The 18,690-nt window shown below is 36.6% G+C and overlaps 1 protein-coding gene across 3 annotated transcripts; it reads right to left on the bottom strand.

Moving 5' to 3' along the window:
• Nucleotides 1–7,971: 7,971 nt before the first annotated feature.
• LOC125681217 (uncharacterized) lies at nt 7,972–18,047 on the bottom strand. Of its 3 annotated transcripts, XM_048921205.2 has the most exons (15): nt 17,800–18,047; nt 17,465–17,577; nt 16,804–16,933; nt 13,268–13,404; nt 12,261–13,009; nt 11,988–12,179; nt 11,762–11,872; nt 11,506–11,631; nt 11,242–11,411; nt 10,970–11,012; nt 10,713–10,873; nt 10,392–10,586; nt 9,366–10,305; nt 9,232–9,266; nt 7,972–8,560 (listed from the first exon to the last, which is right to left on the bottom strand). In XM_048921205.2, the coding sequence occupies exons 4-15, from the start codon at nt 13,350–13,352 to the stop codon at nt 8,473–8,475; spliced, it is 2,895 nt and encodes a 964-aa protein (XP_048777162.1). In that variant the 5' UTR covers nt 13,353–13,404; nt 16,804–16,933; nt 17,465–17,577; nt 17,800–18,047; the 3' UTR covers nt 7,972–8,472. The 3 variants fall into 3 exon arrangements, with proteins under 3 accessions (XP_048777162.1, XP_048777160.1, XP_048777161.1); XM_048921203.2 differs by lacking the exons at nt 16,804–16,933; nt 17,465–17,577; nt 17,800–18,047 and adding an exon at nt 15,321–16,601; XM_048921204.2 differs by lacking the exons at nt 9,232–9,266; nt 16,804–16,933; nt 17,465–17,577; nt 17,800–18,047 and adding an exon at nt 15,321–16,759 and having other exon boundaries at nt 8,421–8,560.
• Nucleotides 18,048–18,690: the final 643 nt, after the last annotated feature.

The following is an 18,690-nucleotide window of genomic DNA, read 5'->3' as shown; positions in this document are numbered from 1 at the left end:
TCCAGTTTTATTGAATCTATGGCAGCTCATTTAACCTCTACCAAGTCCAGCGGTTCTACATCTCACCGAGTGACTACTCTCACTCTGACATTTTTGTAAATACATGTAGTTTTCGTACGACAATTTACTCAGTTTCATTGAAAGTTTTGAATCCGTTATGTGAAGAAGGTAAAGCTAGCCCTTCATTGGATTTCACAACACCAGAATAGACTGAATTCTGTGATTATGAATGTTGCTCATCACAGGCTTGCTAAACCACCGCGGGTACTGACGATAATACTTCCAAATCACGCTGTCCGTTCCTTAGATTTACTTACAAAGGTAGATGTCGTCAAAATAAGCAATAGTCTTCGTCATAAAAACAAACATTCCGTCTTGTATTCCATCATATTTCAAGTTCAAGTCTGCTTCTAATATTTCCTACTTCTATAATACACCCAGTATTTCCTACAAATATACTTCTGCTATTACATTCAAACTTTTTAATAACAAACTTTGCAGTGCCTGAATATGGACCATCTTATACAAATTCCTCCTGTATATTCTTGTTCTTTCAAATATAGTTCAGCTGAACATGTCTTTACTGGTGATGTCGATATAGTTGAAAATGATGATCTGAATCACTTATTTCAAAAGGTCCTAAATTCAGAGAGCCCCAATCTTTCCATTCACGTCATATCTATGATGAATTCTTATGAAGATTATCCAGATCGATGGGCTAAATATGAAAAAGACGAACTTGATACCTTGTCAGAATGGATGAAAAGTATAAGAAGAATATCAAAATTTCGTATTAGACACGTTTAAACAGAAGCGTATGCCATTTATCCTTCTGTGTTTAGTAAACCAGGACTGATGAAAGAATTAGATAGGTTACATAAGGACCAGCTGGTAAAGCTAGAAAAAGCATTGTCTTTGTAAGGCTCATTATTACAACTGTATTTTAAACGAACTTGGTTTTAATTCCACATTTGGTAATCCATTTTATACTCCCAGTTTAAGTTCCCTTTCAAAACGACAAGTCATGCTTCAGTTTTAAACCCCAGCCATAGGAACGAATAGAGTCTAGTTACAATGTCTATACCGGATTCCAAAACTTCACAAAAATCCGTACAGAGATACATTGTTGGATCCAGTAAATGTTCTACCAAATCACTGTCTCTGCTCCTCGCAGAAATATTAACTTTTTCAGACGTATTGTACCACATATGCGAGAAGTGGTGTATATCAAAAGTAGATTCTAAAAAATTCCAAAGAACTTATAGTAAATTCGAAATCGAAATCTTATCCGAAATCAACATCATCAAAACGTCTGGCTTTCCTGACCATTCCTCACAATAAATCAATCGCATTGCTTTTTGACATCATAAAAATTGGGGGGGGGGGGGGGGGGTTCGGTAAAAATAGAACACGAAAATACTCATACCTTGTGATCCGTCATTCAAAAATTACTTTATTAAACACCACTCTGATTCTACGCACAAGTACTCTGAAGAAGATGTTTATTAAATGCTCGAGTTCCTCGTTAAAAATATCTACGTGATCTTTGGTGATCAAGTCCTCCAACAGTATGTTGGAATTCCCAGGGGCCCGAATCGTGCTCCTTTATTATCTTACCTGTTCTATATCCTTATGAGGCAAAGTTTATCCGAAAGCTTCTACGTGAGAAGAACTCCCTTGCTGTGTTCTACAACTCAACATTTATATCGATGACGTTTTCTGTATTAACAATTACCGGTCGCGATAGCTCAATGGTAGAGCGTTCGCTTTGTCACCAAGGGGTTGTGAGTTGCCGCGTCAAACCTAAGACGTTAAAATGGGTAGTGACTACTACTTCGCCGAATACTCAGCATTTATAAGTGAAAGTCACGGGTCTTTCGGATATGACCTTCAAAACGGAGGTCCCATGTCGCAGCAGGCGTTCGCACGAAAAGAATCCTCAATGCTACGGCCCTGAGCGCTAAGCATAGGTCTAAATTTGTGGTACTTAACCTACAGCTGGTAACGTCTCATATGAGTGACAAATTATCGATGGAACGTAAAACAATCAATCTATCAACAATGTTCATTTTTATTGATATGGTGATTCGATATTCTAGTGAACTGGAAATAAAAGACACCTTCATATTAAGCTATTTCATTGAACATAGATGTTAACGGCAAACTGAAAACTCAACTTTATGACAACGGGATGACTTCAGCTTCTCTGTTGTCAACTTCTCACATTTATGTAGCAATATTCCTTTGTCACCTACATATGGTGTTTATGTGATTCGATACGCGAGAATATCTTCTGCGTACGATCAATTTCAAATCGAGGGAAGATACTGACAAATAAGTTGATGGTACAGATGTTAGAGGGGTTTTTACAGTCTCGTTTAAAATCAAAATTTCGCACATTCGGAAGAGACCGCAAAATACCGAGGTCCCGTGTAACGGCAGGTGTGGCACGTTAAAGATCCCTCCATACATATTGATTTGACTACGGATAATTCCGTTTTCCTGATCAAGTTAAATTTTTAAAACTGACATAATTTGGTTATGAAATTCCTAATTTTAGCCCTAAAATTTCATAATTTTAGCCCTATAATTAGCCCTTGTTATTTGTCAGAGAGTGCTGGACAGCCTGGATGTGGCGACCCTGCCCAGCCCAGCTATTCCAGCTTTACCTGCTGGATTTGTTTTTCTTCCTTGCAGGAAGTCAAACAGTCTTGCAGACGAAGAGCTCTATCCCATGTTCTAACAAGTGTTTTGTTTCAGGTTGAGTTTTAACAAGACTTAGTGTGAAAATGCCTAGGATAAAACAAAGTTTCAGGAACGCTGTTAACTGAAGTAGATTCAAACTAACACAGGTTACAGTCGTAAGATCGTAAGCTTGCCAAATGTGTCATTTTGGTAATTGACATTATTTTATTGAAACAATGAAAGTTGTAATTCCTGTTAACTTGTAAATAAAAGGAGAGTGTAGTGAGTGGAGGACGAGGCTTAAAAGTCCAGAAGTTCTTTGTTTTTCTTGTCCTATATATTCCTATATTTCTGAGAAAAAGGTGCTATATTTCTGAGGTATGTCCTATATTTGTTGGACCACAACTCAGTTGGCACCCTGATCAAGTGAAAAGGATCCTGGTGAGTGTGACCATGACTCAACATGATCCTTTTAACTTGATCAGGAAAACGGAGTTATCCGTAGTCAAAATTAATATATAGGGAGGGGTCTTTATCGTGCCACACCTGCCGTTACACGGGACCTCGGTTTTTGCAATCTCATCCTGCTCAAAGGTAATAAGTGTCAAGCATAGGCCTAAATTTTGCAGCCATTCACCGCCAATGCTGACGTCTCCATATGAGTGAAAGATTCTCGAGGGGGACGTTAAACAATATACAATCAATCAATCCTCGGCACCCGATTCCACCTCTAGTGTATCCAGGGGTCCGTATTTGCTCTACTCATAATTTTGTATCCTTTATGGGATTTATGATATTGATCACTGTTCGTTATCTTCATGTTTTCATGCATAAATGCCAGGTTTCGTTTTAAGGTATTCAATGTATAATGACCATATTTCATATCTAATAAATGGATGATGGAATATTTGTAATCATGGTATCATTTTGAAGGGTCCATCAAATGAAAATAATCCACCATAGGAATTTTCAAAATGTTGTTTACTGTCTGATTTATTGCACCTAAAATTTAACATTGAAGTATATGGGAAAAGCATGTTTTATTACAATATTTTAAAAACAAGTTATATTTTCATAATTATCTCCTGGTAGAAAGTTACATATACTTTCTTTTTATGAAAATATGAAATAAAATTAATCATTGACCATACACATTTTTAGAAAATTAGATTTTTCTTATTTTTACAAAGGGCAGACAACTCTTCCAAAAAGTTTTAAGTGCAAAAAGGTCAGCTTCTAATCATTTACCAGTCATGTGAATTTCATCTGCTTCACTTTCATTATTATTTAATAATAAACTTTTATGTTGATCTAAATCCTTCAAAATTGTTCATTATCCTTTCATTATACATGGAATACCTTAATACAGATATTCAATGTCCGTACAGCTCTGCTATGTATCATGGTCTATGTCTGGAAATGTAACGGAAGCAACCAATGGCTAATTCATTCCACCACCAAAAGTACTAGATCGAAATTATTCATCATTCAATAATTCATTCCACCACCAAAAGTACTAGATCCAAATTATTCATCATTCAATAATTCATTCCACCACCAAAAGTACTAGATCCAAATTATTCATCATTCAATAATTCATTCCACCACCAAAAGTACTAGATCCAAATTATTCATCATTCAATAATTCATTCCACCACCAAAAGTACTAGATCCAAATTATTCATCATTCAATAATTCATTCCACCACCAAAAGTACTAGATCCAAATTATTCATCATTCAATAATTCATTCCACCACCAAAAGTACTAGATCCAAATTATTCATCATTCAATAATTCATTCCACCACCAAAAGTACTAGATCCAAATTATTCATCATTCAATAATTCATTCTACCACCAAAAGTACTAGATCGAAATTATTCATTCATTCAATAATTCATTCTACCACTAAAAGTACTAGATCGAAATTATTCATTCATTCAATAATTCATTCTACCACCAAAAGTACTAGATCGAAATTATTCATTTATTCAATAATTCATTCTACCACCAAAAGTACTACATGTAGATCGAAATTATTCATTCATTCAATAATTCATTCTATCACTAAAAGTACTAGATCGAAATTATTCAAATATATACAAATGGGAGCGTGGTCGAACAAGATTACTGTTTGTAAATGGCCATGTATGTAAAAAAAAAAAATAATAATTCCAACGCAAAAATATTACTATGACTAAGGGTTTTCATTTACCTTGACTAGTATTGACAAAAAGACTTTCTACATAAAAATGATTGCACGAAAACGATTGCATAACCTAGGCTTTGTTTTGCTATGTTCACCACTTGAAATTTTGAACCCGAGCTTAAATCAAACCCGATCGTTCGTATTTTATGTTCTCGTCAGATTACATACCTATGTCAGCAAATTTATTATATAATAATATGAATTAATGTTGAGGTAAATTAATATATTTTCTGTTGTTTAATTTTACTCCGTGATGTTTCTAGCAATCCATTTGTGCATTCTTATGTCAAGTTTGGATCCCTATCTTAGGCCCACCCTACGCCAGGGGGGACACGAATTGTCAGGAACAAACTTGAATCTACACTATGCCAGAAAGCTTTCATTTAAGTTTCTGGCACAGTGGTTTTTGAGGAGATTTTTAAATGACCACACCCTATCCTCGCCTTCTCTAGAATACCCCCTTGCGAAGGGGCATTGCCCACCTTTGAAGAAATCTAAATCCCCTTCACCCAAGGAAGCTTTGTGGCAAGGTTGGTTGAAATTGGTCCCTTGTTTCTGGTGAAGAAGTTGAAAAGGTGAAAAATTTACGCATGACGGACGTGACGAGAGACAAAAAGGGATAGCAATTTGTCCCCTGAGTGACCCAGGTGACCTAAAAAGTTGACACAAGGAATCCTTTGATAAAGAATATTCGGGTTTGCTTAAAAAAGGGTTATGCCCCTTCCAAATAGATTGTGAAATCATGGTGAGTTCGTCACAAAATAATGAGCCATCGAAGCAAAATAGCAAAAGCGTGAAAACTTCCTTATATAATAAAGACTTGGATTTGTTCAAACAATGATCTTTGGGACCAGGGCGGGGTAACAATAAGTTTTATATAGAGACATTTCCTATCAATCTGCAAACGAAATCCCCGGTGTTACCCACGGGACTTACAAGCACATTTTATGAAATTTCATACATATGAAAATATAAACATTATTTGGAATTCATATTAAACGGCAGAAGTTTTTAAATTTCTCTGCTAAGGGATATTCTTCTCAGATGCCAAAAATCCAGATTAAACTTTCCAACTTACTTAACTTAACTTAATCCACTTCGTCCCATGGGGGACATAGGGCAACGACAGTAGCTTTCCACTTTTTTCTGTCTTGGGCTATTCTTTTGGTTTCTCCCTATGTTTTATTGATGGCCTGTAACTCTGCATTGATTCCTCTACACCAAGTGTTTTTGGTCTGCCTCTCTTACGTTTGCCTTGTGGATTCCATTCAAGAGCTTATTTAGTTATGTTGGTGTTAGGTTTTCTTAAGGTGTGTACAATCCACTTCCATCTTCTTGTTCTAATTGTTATCTCAATTGGTTCTTGTTTGGTTCTTGTTTGCTAATCGTATCTGGCCATCTCACACCAAGGATGTTTCTTAGGCAGCGGTTTAAGAAGACTTGGAGTGTCTTGATGGATGCTGATGTTTCTCTCCAAGTTTCGGACCCATATAGAAGGACAGATTTGACATTAGAGTTGAAAGGCCTTAGTTTGGTATTTGTTCTCAAGGTGGTGCTTCTCCAGACTGGTTTTAGCATGGCAAAGGCTTGTTGAGCTTTCCTTTTCCGAGCTTTTATGTCTTCGTCGGTTCCACCTGTAGTGCTGATGATACTGCCCTGGTATGTGAATTCTTCTATATTTTCTACTTCTTTGTGTCTTATTTGTAGTTTCACTGTCTGAGCAGTGTTTATTGTCATTATCTTTGTCTTTACTGGATTGATTAGAAGGCGTGTTGTCTTGCTGTTGATTCAAGACTGATGATCTGTTCTTTTGCGTCCTGAAATCTATGTGATAGCATACATATATCGTCAGGAAAGTCAAGATCTTTCAGGCGGTTTTGCATTGTCCACTGTATACCTTTTGGGTTTTTATATGTTGTTTTAGTTACCCAGTCTATAACCATCAAGAATAGGAGAGGGGACAAGAGACAGCCTTGCCTTACACCGGTAGTGACATCAAACGGATCGGTCAGGTTTCCATCATGAACTATTTGGCAGTTATATCCATCATAAAGCTGTTGAATGATAGAGATGATTTTATGAGGTATGCCATAGTGTTTGAGAATATCCCACAGTATCTGGTGGTCGATGCTGTCAAAAGCCTTTTCGAAGTCTACAAAGATCATATAAAGAGATGTTTGCCATTCAATTGTCTGTTCTACTATGATTATTAAGGTGACTATCTGGTCTACACAGGAACGCTCTTGTCTAAACTTTCCAGATAAGATGGAATTATCCTAACGACAATAATAGATATCACAAATGTGTATGAAAGGTGAAGATAAAGAACAGTGATCAATCTCATTACTCCTATAAGGAATACAAAATAAAGAGTTGGGCAAACACGGACCTCTGGACATACCAAAGGTGGGACCAGGTGCCTAGGTGGAGTAGGCATCCCCTGTCAACCGGTCACATCCGCTATGAGCTCTGTCTTGTTCAGGTAAACGAAGTAATCTGTAGTCAAAATCAGTGTGCCATGAACGGTCAAACAATCGGTATGCAACACATCAGACAGCATTTGATCCAATGATAAGTTGTATTGGCAAACTAGAATTTGCGAAATGCTGACTTTAAACCAATCTGATTAAAATAAGATCTTTGATCCGCTCCGTTATTGTTATGTCGCTACATTTGACTTTAAACGAGACTGTTGAAACCCCTGTAACTTTTTATCAAATGGAAGGTATTATACGTGTATCCTGTTTATTACGGCATTCGATGTGACTTTCTATTGATATACCCAAAAGTTCAAATGGATACAATCAAATTAAATTAAATCCTATGATCAAATATCTTAATTTGTAAGAGTGTGTGGAGGAGGGGGGCCAGAAAGCTTAGAAACTTGCTTTTATGAAATAAATGTCATTAAAATACAGGTCTGATACGGTCGTTTCTTCTTTCTTACTTTTTAAGATTTAACAGAGGAGTTTTCTGTCCGAACTGCCTATGCTCAAATATCAATTTTCCATTGCAAAATATTTTTTTTATAAAGACGTGTTCAATAAAAGATAGTCACATCTGAGAACCAAAACCAATGAATTGAACATATTTATTAACGTACAAATATGAGGTATTTCATTGTGTATCTTATCACATTCCAGCGCTTAGTTGTTCAGTAACTTACACTCCATGCAGTACTGTTGCTTCAAGGTTGATCATTAAAGCTTGAATATAGAATTCTGACGTGCGGTGTTTTTCCCTCAGTTATAAATGAATTTCGCACATCTTTCAAAAATCGATCAAGATGGTAATAAAACGTTCGTGATGTACAAGAGTTACTTTCATAAACTGAAAAGATTGGCAGTGTGGTATGTAGCAATTGATGACCACATGACTCTTCGCGATCACGGCTTCCTACAATGTTTTCGATCCTCGGAATTCTGTTGTTAGCTTCTCTCACCAGTGTGAAGTTACTGTGATCTGGATTTCATCCTTAATTTAACCTTTCTCAAGTAAATTCAGTAGAATTTAAATCCAGTACACCAATGTGACGGCGCTGTGATCTGGATTTCTTTCTCGAGTAGATCCAGTAGAATTTAAATCCTGTACACTTGTGATTGATTATCTTCATCATCTGACTTCCAAATCTGTACTACGCTCTCTTCGTCGTCAGACATTTCATACCTATAAAGTAAACAATTCTATATTTTAAAATTTTAATTTCATGTCATTGAATTGATTCACTTCCCATTTAATGATAACTTTTGTCTCATTTTGTTGTTTTCTAGAAACTGCTTCAGTCTTCGCAACACTTCCTTATATTCTTCAGATACAAGCAACAGAACTGCAGCTGATCTATATTCTTTTCAAACATATTCATGTACTCATAAGAAATCTAGGTATGAAGTATTACTACCATCTCTCATAATGAAAACTGGCTATCATCTCTCTCATAATGAAAGCTGACTACCATCTCTCATAATCAAGGCTGGCTACCATCTCTCATAATGAAAGCTGGCTACCATCTCTCATAATGAATACTGTATTCCATGCAAGGTGAAGATAACGAACAGTGATCAATCTCATAACTCCTACATATATCTCATAATGAAGACTGGCTACCATATCTCTCATAATGAAGACTGGCTACCATCTCTCATAATGAAAGCTAGCTACCATCTCTAATAATGAAAGCTAGCTACCATCTCTAATAATGAAAGCTAGCTACCATCTCTCATAATGAAAGCTGGTTACCATCTCTCTCATAATGAAAGAAAAATACAGACACTGTTACAGATGTAATCCTGATTCTCTTGTGTTCTTATCATTATCAATCAGGGCAAGATATTACATACCATGGTCGCAAATTTCCTTTACTTTCCTCACCATCCTGTGAAAGTATATACAATGTAAACAAACCATTCTTTAACAGGTTTAACGACAAGCAGGCAATATCAAGAATGTACACATTAGATTTTAGTTTACTCACCGTTACTGACATTTCATCCCATCTTCGCCTTCTGTTATCCTTACTTTGCTGATTAGAATCCACCTCACTCTGTGGCTCAGGACTATACAACTGAATACCATGTTTCTTGCTTTTTCTGGAATTTGGACCTTTGTCCGAAATTACTTTTTTCACTTCGTTCAAACATGACGAGTCTAACCATCTACCGACTCTGCGACCACTTGCTGATATAACTCTCTCAACGAAATCTCCTTTGTTCTGCTTTAATTTTTCAATAGACTGCAAATGCTTCGCGAGTCGATGTTCACGTAAAATATCATCTGATAGGTCCTCATTTTCCAAATTCAATCGAATACTCGTCACAAAATCCACATCATCATCTTCCTCCTCGTCATCTTCACGTGACTCGGTGCATCCACTGCGCGACTTGTCATGCGACACATCCCACCAATCAGATTCAGTGTCACTTGTATCACATGTTACAGTACCAAGTCTAGAAGTCCAGTCAGTTTTCTCTGTTCCCATTATGCCTGAGGTTACTACAGTCGAGCACATGGATTCCGTTAAACTAGGACTGTCCAGTAAAGGCAAATCTGACTCCTCGTTGATACTTCCTTCAGGCAAGTAGGATAAATGTTGAACAGAAGCACCATTTCCAAAAATTATATTAGGACTCGGATCCATTATATGAGGATTATTTTTGCTTGATTCGAAAGTACGCTCGTTGTTCTCTTTGCTGTCTAATAAAATCGCTTCCAGTTTTGGATTGTGATAAACTGGTTGTGTAAACTGGTATCTATTGTTTCCGGACCTTGACGACACTGTGCTGGTACTCTTTGATACCGGTCGTTCACTGTCCGATAACATTTGTAACAAATTTTGTACCTGACAAGTAAGAATCTGTCCAACATCCACATTACTATTTTGACCACATACCGTTGCAGAATTTCTCAGCATTGAGCTACAAAAAAAAATGGCATTCATATGAACGGAATTCATTAGGAAAAGGACTGAATTGCAAATAGGTGTATTGTCGTGTATGCTTACCTCAGGAGTTCTTTAGTGTCCGATGGCATACTGATGACAGATTCCGGAACTGTTACTTCTTCTTCTGAAGTGAGGACAACTTTCCTAAACTCCAACAAGACCTTTGTCAACAAATCATTAGTGTTTGCAAGAGGTGAAAAATCAAATAGATCCTGTAGTTGATCAGCCTCTGCTTTCAGCTTTTCTAATTTCAGTCTGAAATTGAAACAATCAGCGTTACCTGAACTGTGAAACGATATCACATGTATCTACTAAACATAGCAATATCACATATCACATGTATCTACTAAACATAGCATCAGAGATACTTTTCCTACATACTTGAGCTTTTCGGTACTGTTTGGGTCCTCAACCTTTTGTATCAAACGTTTAGTGTCTTTGTATAGATTATCTACTGTCTGTAAAATCGTCTCTTGTGCATCAATCATATTGCGCATGACGTCATTAAACTGCATTTGATACTTGGCCAACTGCTGTTCCAGCTGAAAAGATATTCGTCAAAAAGTCCGTGAATGTAATGATAAAAAATAACATTCGTCAGTAGGACATCTGTTTTATTATACGGACAAGCAAACTACCTGCTCCAGAGTTCCATGATTACCCGTTCTTTGCGATGTATATCTAAAAAGGAAAAGAAAGCGTTGGAAGTTGTGTTCAAAGTTATCTCTGGTCAGGAATTAATCATACACTGATCATAACAACCTATGGTTAAAAGAAAATATGATCTTTGCTTAACCTTCATAACACAAATATGTTTAATTTATCACCAAAAAGGGAGTATACTTACGGCAATGTGAGGTATACTACTTGATTATTTCAAATCATCATACAACTGTTTAAAACAAATTACCTCAGATTTGTCATTTTATGCTTGGTGGCCTCAGTCAAAAGACACTGACATGTTTGATACAATAAAAGATGTTTGTACACCGACAGGTGCCCGCTCTCTAGAGCCAGTCCCATCGCACTCTGATTCTTAGAGTTCACTGTCCATACATCAAATCCGTTATCTAGGAGAATCTGCAGTAAGAATGACATCGAATAGGAAATAGCTGCAGAAAAATATTGTAATAATTTAGATACATTACTCAATAAACGCCTCCTTTGCCATTACCTGCAAACACTGCAAGTGTCCCTCTCGAGCTGCCAAGTGAGCAACTGTATTCCCCGACTCATCACACGGTAAACAAGAAGGTGGGTCTGTCTCAAGGTAGGGTATAATCGTCTCCAAAACATCAGGCTGTAACAAAGAAGATGAACAAATCTAACTTTACAACACTGGAACAAATAGTAAATAATTCATATTGCGTCCCTTTCTTCAGAAATAACATTTTCATCATGTAGTTACTCATTCACTTCATTAATTGTACCTGTCCATTCTTGGAGCATAGAGCCAAAAGTTCTCCAATAAGTTCGGGGTTCAGAGTTCCATCCATACTTCTTCTCTCTAGCATATCACGTACACATTCTGTTTTACCATGCTATTGAATAACAGGACAATATTTTGTATTCAATGCATCTAGCCAAATCATAGTATTTTCGCGTGCATTACCTTATCATCTTGGGATCATCAATATCATATGCATATGTACATACCTTGACAGCGAATATCATAATGTTAGTGTCGAGTAAAGTGGGATCCGTCTCCAAAATAAAGTCTAGTACATTTGTTCGATCGCCTAATACACTTCGTTGAAGTAGGGTCATTCCAGTACCGTCACGGATGGAAACTGTTTTTCTTAATGTCGTCTGGGAACCGTCGCTCGATATAATTTTTAATTTCTCGACCTAATTGGAGAAAAAAATTAAAAGACAATTTGGATATTCTAGAAGCGACTAGATTCGAGCACTTATAAATGAAATACATACTATTTTCTGATCACTCAAGCGTAGCATTTCCTTGACATCAACTGGCCTAATTAAGCTACCGTTTGACGTCATTTCTGGTTTTTCGTGTTGTGTCTCTTTTTCTTTTCTTGAATCATCAGAGACGTGCTCAACGTCAATTTTTGGAACAGGAGGAAGTTTTCGTATGTTTATAGCAGTGTGTAGACCACTAGAGTTCTGTTTATCCGCGTTAGCGTCATGAGATTTCTTGTTTTTATGTTTACTCGCTTTCGTTGTGGGTGCTGAACTAGAAGAATGAGAACCAGTTTTCTCATATGACTTTGTGATATTTTCACAAGCATTAATGATAGAGTCCGTGATGTCTCTCCCTTTCTCTTCTGGGTCATTCTGTTTTAATGTTTTATAACCTTCCTTGTTTTTATGCTTTTTCCCAAATAGATTAGATATCAGTTTAGATCGCTTGGAGTCACTTGATTTTGAGTCTTCGTCGCTGAATATAGTCTCCTCGTGGTTAGTTCTGTGCTTCTTTTTCAGTTTACTCGGGCGACCTTGAAAGTTTGTTTCAGCTGGTTCCGGTGCCTCGCTGACGGCAACTATTGTCTGTTCTGGAATATCAGCGGAAGCAAAACACTCCGAGATACTGTCATCAATAGGAAATTCCCGAACAAAATCTTCAAAGTCTTGTGCAGTCATCATTGTTATGTCTGAGGCGACGTCCTCCTCCTCTCCCTCCTGATAACGGTCCCTGAGTGTCTGCAGGGTTAACATGTCTAGAAAGTAAGAAGAGTCTATGTCAAACTGTGAACGACTTAACTAACTGTATTGTGGAGAGTGTCTGCCGTGTCAACATGTCTAGAAATTAAGAAGAGTCTATGTCAAACTGTGAACGACTTAACTAACTGTATTGTAAAATTTGAAATGAAAGCAAAATATGAACTGCAGCATCTTGAAAGTTTGTGTTCACTACTTTGAAGTGTTTCAAGCTAAATTTTAATCTTTTCCCCCAAATATTGGCACAAAAGACTAACCGAACATGGCCTCCGGATTATCTTCGGGTCTATTGTATTGGTGCATGGTAGCTTCGTCTAGAGATTGCTGCAACAACGACTCCATGCTGTTGCTGTCGGCCAGGGAGCTCCGACTGGACAAAGATGTATGCAACAAACTAAATATAGAAAGAAAAATGAATTCATTACTCACATCGTATACAAACATATGTTAGAACCTAGCAAAATCTTTTGACCAGGTAATTTAATCTAGCTGTCAAAAAAAATAAGATGAACATGCTGAATACATTAAATGACTCGTGTGAATTTGAATAAGACTGGGTTTATTCACGAAGCAAAATCAAAACATAAACATACTCAGCGCATTTGTATAGATTTATTTAGTCATAAACTTGAGGGACATTTTACACCAATTCATTTCGTCATCAAGACTTCACTTTATTTTATTTTATCTTACTCATAAAATACATATACATGTATATAGATTCAAAACTATTTTGGAACTGTCCTCAAATGAAGAGCAAGTTGCAAAAGTCGAGAGCTGATGGAAAAGGTGATAAATAAACAGAGGGTTTGAAAACCGCTAGAAAACACGACAATTGCACTGACATTCAGGTAAGTTGATTGCCTGTAAAACCTCATATTTTATAATTTTGCGTAGGTACACATTCCGAAATAAAGTCCAAATAGAATTAAATATCGTGTAAAATTTAATAATTATTGTACAGATAATTTATCTTTTGATTTTATTTTTCATGTCTTTGTGTTTACCAAATTTATGTTCCGTAAAATTGGGCATTACCCTTAAATACTTCATAGTGAATAACAAATATGCTCATTTAATTTTATTACGCCTAAATTAAATTGTACCCTGGTCGGCCTCTTTATACATTAGAAATGCATTAAAAGGCATTTGCACGCGATAAATATCAACTTAAGGAAAAAGCGATTCATATGACAGAAAAATCCTTGATAAACATAAAAACGTATTGATATAAGAGTAAAGTTGATAAATCGACAGAGTTTAAATGACTATAGTTATGTGATTATTCATTCTTAAGGTATATATGTATTTTTTTCAAACTGAGGTTGAATTACACGTCTCTCATCTTGATAAAAAAAAAATCCCGGAGGTTTAATTGTTTAAAACTGGCAGGCTGGGATTATGTGCTGGTCTAGCAGTAGGAATGCGATTGATTGGAGATCACTATTCACCGATCCAGTGAATCACACCGAACTTTTAATGAAAAAGAATCTTGTCATTTTTCAGTGAGATTTAAATAAAGGACTCTCGAGAAGCCACAAAGGATTAGATTTGTCAGACAAGAACCTTTGGTCATCTTCCTTCCTCTAAACTCCAATTAAACAAGATAAAAACTAGAAATCATTCGCCCAGTAATACTGAAATTCCATTAGGAGTGCATAACATATAAACGAATTCAGTCTTCTAGATCTAGCTGAATGATTTTAATTGAAGAGAATTAACAATTTTACTACATGGGATTTACTTAGAGACACTAAGGAATTTTAGTTATACAGTAGGTTGGGTTTTATTAGTTTAGAAGAAGTTCCGATTGACCCTCTTGTGTGTAAACCACAAAGACAATGATTGCTTGAGCCTTCAGTCATTCACAAGCCCCGGGCAAATACACTTAACTCATATAGGATTGCTTACATTGAATATATTAGATATTCTAACGGCTCTTTTGTAGACAAAACAAATATTGATTTCAAAGACATTTCAAACTGGCTACTTTCGGTATGCCTTCGCAAACATACGAACACTTAACCAAACATTAAATGGCTACAAATGAAAGTATAGAGTTGATTGGTTACTTTCTGTACATACACAAAGATTTCATACGTAATGATGCATAGTGGTCTGTACGCTGTGTTGTCTTAAAACCAAGAACAAATCATTCGCGCATATGGGCAATTCTATAAATTAGTTTACCTTACATGGGGTTTGATATGTATCTAAAATTATCAACTAGAGTGTCTGCCCTCCCTGCTGGTCGTCTTCAATTTTAATATACTGAAAATGACGCTAATGCCATTTAGCAAACTAACTTACTAGAGGGTATCTTCTGAGTCCCATCGCGTTCGGTCCTGATAGAGCGGAATGGGGGTATTCCTAGTTTCCGAAGCACATAGAAGCTGAAAGACGCGGGAAAGTGAGGGGGTACACATCCCAAACAAATCCCCGAGAGAAATACTATAATTCCGGTATCAAATGGTCCCTTAGATATCTCATACTCCAAGCACAGAATGTATTCAGTTCAAATTATATCCTCTTCACATCGCTCTTACACGGGTGATAACAATCCAAAGCAAACACGAACTGTGAAATTGACCAGCGGGACCACCCGTTAACGTGGGGACAACCATCAAGCAGGGGATTAAAAGCCACGGAAAGAACTTCAGGAAACGTGAAAAGACTGCTCCAACACCGTATATCTTTTAAATCACGGACAGTCATTTAAATTTAGATTGCTCGGGGATGTTTATTAATTCCTTTTTTGTGTGTGTGTGACTGATCTTTAATTATACACGTCAGTTAGTGTTGCACATCCAAAGGTTTGGGACCTTAATATGCATAAACGCAAATGAACGTCATTCCGTCCCAAAACCAAGCGTGTAATTTATGACCACGGAAATAGGCCAAACCGTTCGCCTTTATTATCTTAGACCAGCCTACTTTTTAAGTAAAAGGTAAATCTCATAATTCTGATGTGTGCATAATGTGTCTCTTCATATAGATTATATTATCTCGTGCAGTCTCAAAGACCAGGACTCCCATCATCGACATGCTTGTCATTCCTCGAGGGCCAAGCTGATGTACGAGCAGCTTAATCATAAGTGAAGCTTATTTACATTTAAAATGCAATAAAATTAAAATGTTAAAATGAAGAAGCGTTGCGGTATTATTTACATCTTTGATATTTTTAAAGCAGAAACAATACAACCGACAAAATTCAAAAAGGTAGAAGTGGTGTTTTTGGTTTGTTTGGTGTGTGTGTGTGGGGGGGGGGGGGGTGGGGGGGGGGCGTCCCAGTCGAGAATTCTCACTCAAGTAGAGACGTCACGAGCTGTAGGTGAAGGTAAATTCGTGTACGTTTAAAAGTTACCTTATAAACTAAAAAAAAATGAACAGAACAAATATTACATGTATATATGAATTATGCAATGTCCCATACATTGACGGTTTGTTCTATTTGCGCTTTGCAACATTTCAAGCAGTCGATCAGCCGTGACTAATGCAATCTACGGACATTGTACAGGCTACAGTGCCTACAAACGACAGAATTTTACACTGCTCAATTTACCATGCATACAGTATGAGTTTGCTGAATACATTCGCGATTGAATTTCAATTGGTCGATAATCACGACAGGATGAATAGTGCATTATGGACATGCAAATACATACAGCATCGTAACAAAATTAACATTTCTTGAAACTATATCCTTCCAGCACACATGCCTTTCGTAAAATCGATTATTGGTGTTACCTAAATACTGGAGGAACAGTGCTTGATTATGAAGTAAAATACGTACAGATTGGAGATCGATTTTCGGTTATTTAGTGCCACATCCTTGGTCTGTGTAAACAGTTTTTATCCCCGGTCCTCTCCCTGAGAGCCGGCATGTTTGAGCATAGTAGCTGCACAAGGAAACGATATTCCTTCTGTAAGAAACATTTGTATGCTTTACCTGCAGTCATTGTACGCGAGGAATATTGTCATTATTGCACACAATAACGATGGAAGCTTTAACTGTAAATCAGACAGATCGATACAACAGGTCGTGGCACGGAGCCATTGTTATCCCGGGTAGCATTTCATTATGTGTACATTTATATAAAAAAAAAGATTTAATTTAATCATGGAAAAATAAAGGAAATTTATATCTACTGGAATCTAGCTTTTGTTGACGATCAATATGTCCGAGACTGGGACCTTTGTGGGTTAGGTCTCTGTGATTTATCTGTTAAAGCTTTACAAATGCTAATTGTTTACTTAGTAAGTTACACTGGTATAAAAACAGTCTTTAATCCAATTAAATTCCTAACGTCAGATTTGCCATTATAAATTGGTTTCTAATTCCCTTGCTACTGTAAGTAATAAGTAAAGTAAACAAAGATTTAAATGCGAACAATCCTAGCTATGATCTGAATGTGTGAAGTATCTTTGAAAAACTCTGTGGTTTTAGTATTTACCTGTTGCCCTTTTCAAAATGATCAGTGTCTTCAAAGACGTCCGCTCTACCTACAGGATGATTTCTATTGCGTCGGTGTTATCTCCAATGACAAAACCAAGTCACTAACTGTCCCTTCATGATAATAAACACTATGTACAAATTATTTGCAATAAATCTAGCCCTGAACAAAAAATCCTGCAAAAACATTATGTATGCTATCAAAGAATATTTAAATGTTTGCGAAACCTTCGAGAAAAACTATTTTTGTTTTTAGCAGGTGCATCGATGCCGTAAAAAGGCCGTGGACAACCCTGTTTGTCTCCGACCAGTGAGTAAAACACACATTCGTATTACCTTAATCGGATTCTCCCTTCACAGATAATCCAGACTTTGTATGGGCGGTGTCCTTATTTTTTGTCTGTGAACACTAAAAGCAGTCCCTGCCGCTGGTACTATCTGAATTTTGAGATAGCTTTCCGTGTTGCAGCAATGAATAGCTTGACACGGCAGTTTAACCATCTACACATAAATAGCCCAGCAATAAGTAATTGGACGCTTCAATAAGCATCATTTCCCCCATCTTGTCAAATAACGTGTTGGCGTCACAGTTCACTAATTTACTGCAGTTAGCTTTCCCATGCGAATCATACTGCGGTGTTACAATTTGCTTTTCATTCTTTCCTTTAAAGCAATTTGATATTGAATTCGATGGGGGCCTTGTGACAAAATTGTTCTAATTACACCCCATATTGTTGAGATGGCGCCACGATAAATTGCAATTGATGTCATTCAACTGTACAAATAACGAAAAAAAGTAATAAAAGTTTTGCGTCAGGAAGAATAGCAGACTGATGTTAAAATTTTGGAGGGCTAATAAGAGGTCTTGAAAAAGTGTCAGAATAAATTAAATTTCTCAAATGTCTTATATCAGTTATCAATATAAATTATACACTTAAACGAGAGAAAAAAATGTAGTGACGACATCGCTCGAGGCCAGTCCGGTGGTTTTGATCTTAATTCATTTTTCTCTCCTTCTCAGTAGTGAATTTCAAAATCATTTTGCCACATACTTTATTGCATACCATAGATTCCAAGTGATCTACCATTTAATTTTAAAGTGTGAAGAAGAAAACAACTGTCAAGAAAAATAGCAGTTTGCACAACTTGATAAAATGGTTGGCTGTGGAATAATTTAATCCAACTTAAATTGTTCGAAGTTGCTAAGCTTTTTCGGTGAACACCAAC

The sequence above is a fragment of the Ostrea edulis genome, chromosome 2 (genome assembly GCF_947568905.1).
Source record: "Ostrea edulis chromosome 2, xbOstEdul1.1, whole genome shotgun sequence".
Taxonomy (NCBI): domain Eukaryota; kingdom Metazoa; phylum Mollusca; class Bivalvia; order Ostreida; family Ostreidae; genus Ostrea; species Ostrea edulis.
The sequence above is the reverse complement of the archived record's forward strand: the minus strand, read 5'-3'. Positions and strand labels throughout refer to the sequence as shown.

Bases quoted from the DNA above. Each gene is read 5' to 3' on its own strand.
- LOC125681217 (XM_048921203.2), bottom strand. From the start codon at position 15,436: ATGTGTACCCCCTCACTTTCCCGCGTCTTTCAGCTTCTATGTGCTTCG. The intron at 11,013-11,241 runs GTAATTTGTTTT...TTTCCTTTTTAG, and splicing joins CATAAAATGACAAATCTGAG to ATATACATCGCAAAGAACGG. The intron at 8,561-9,231 runs GTATGTAATATC...TTTACTTTATAG, and splicing joins AAAGGAAATTTGCGACCATG to GTATGAAATGTCTGACGACG.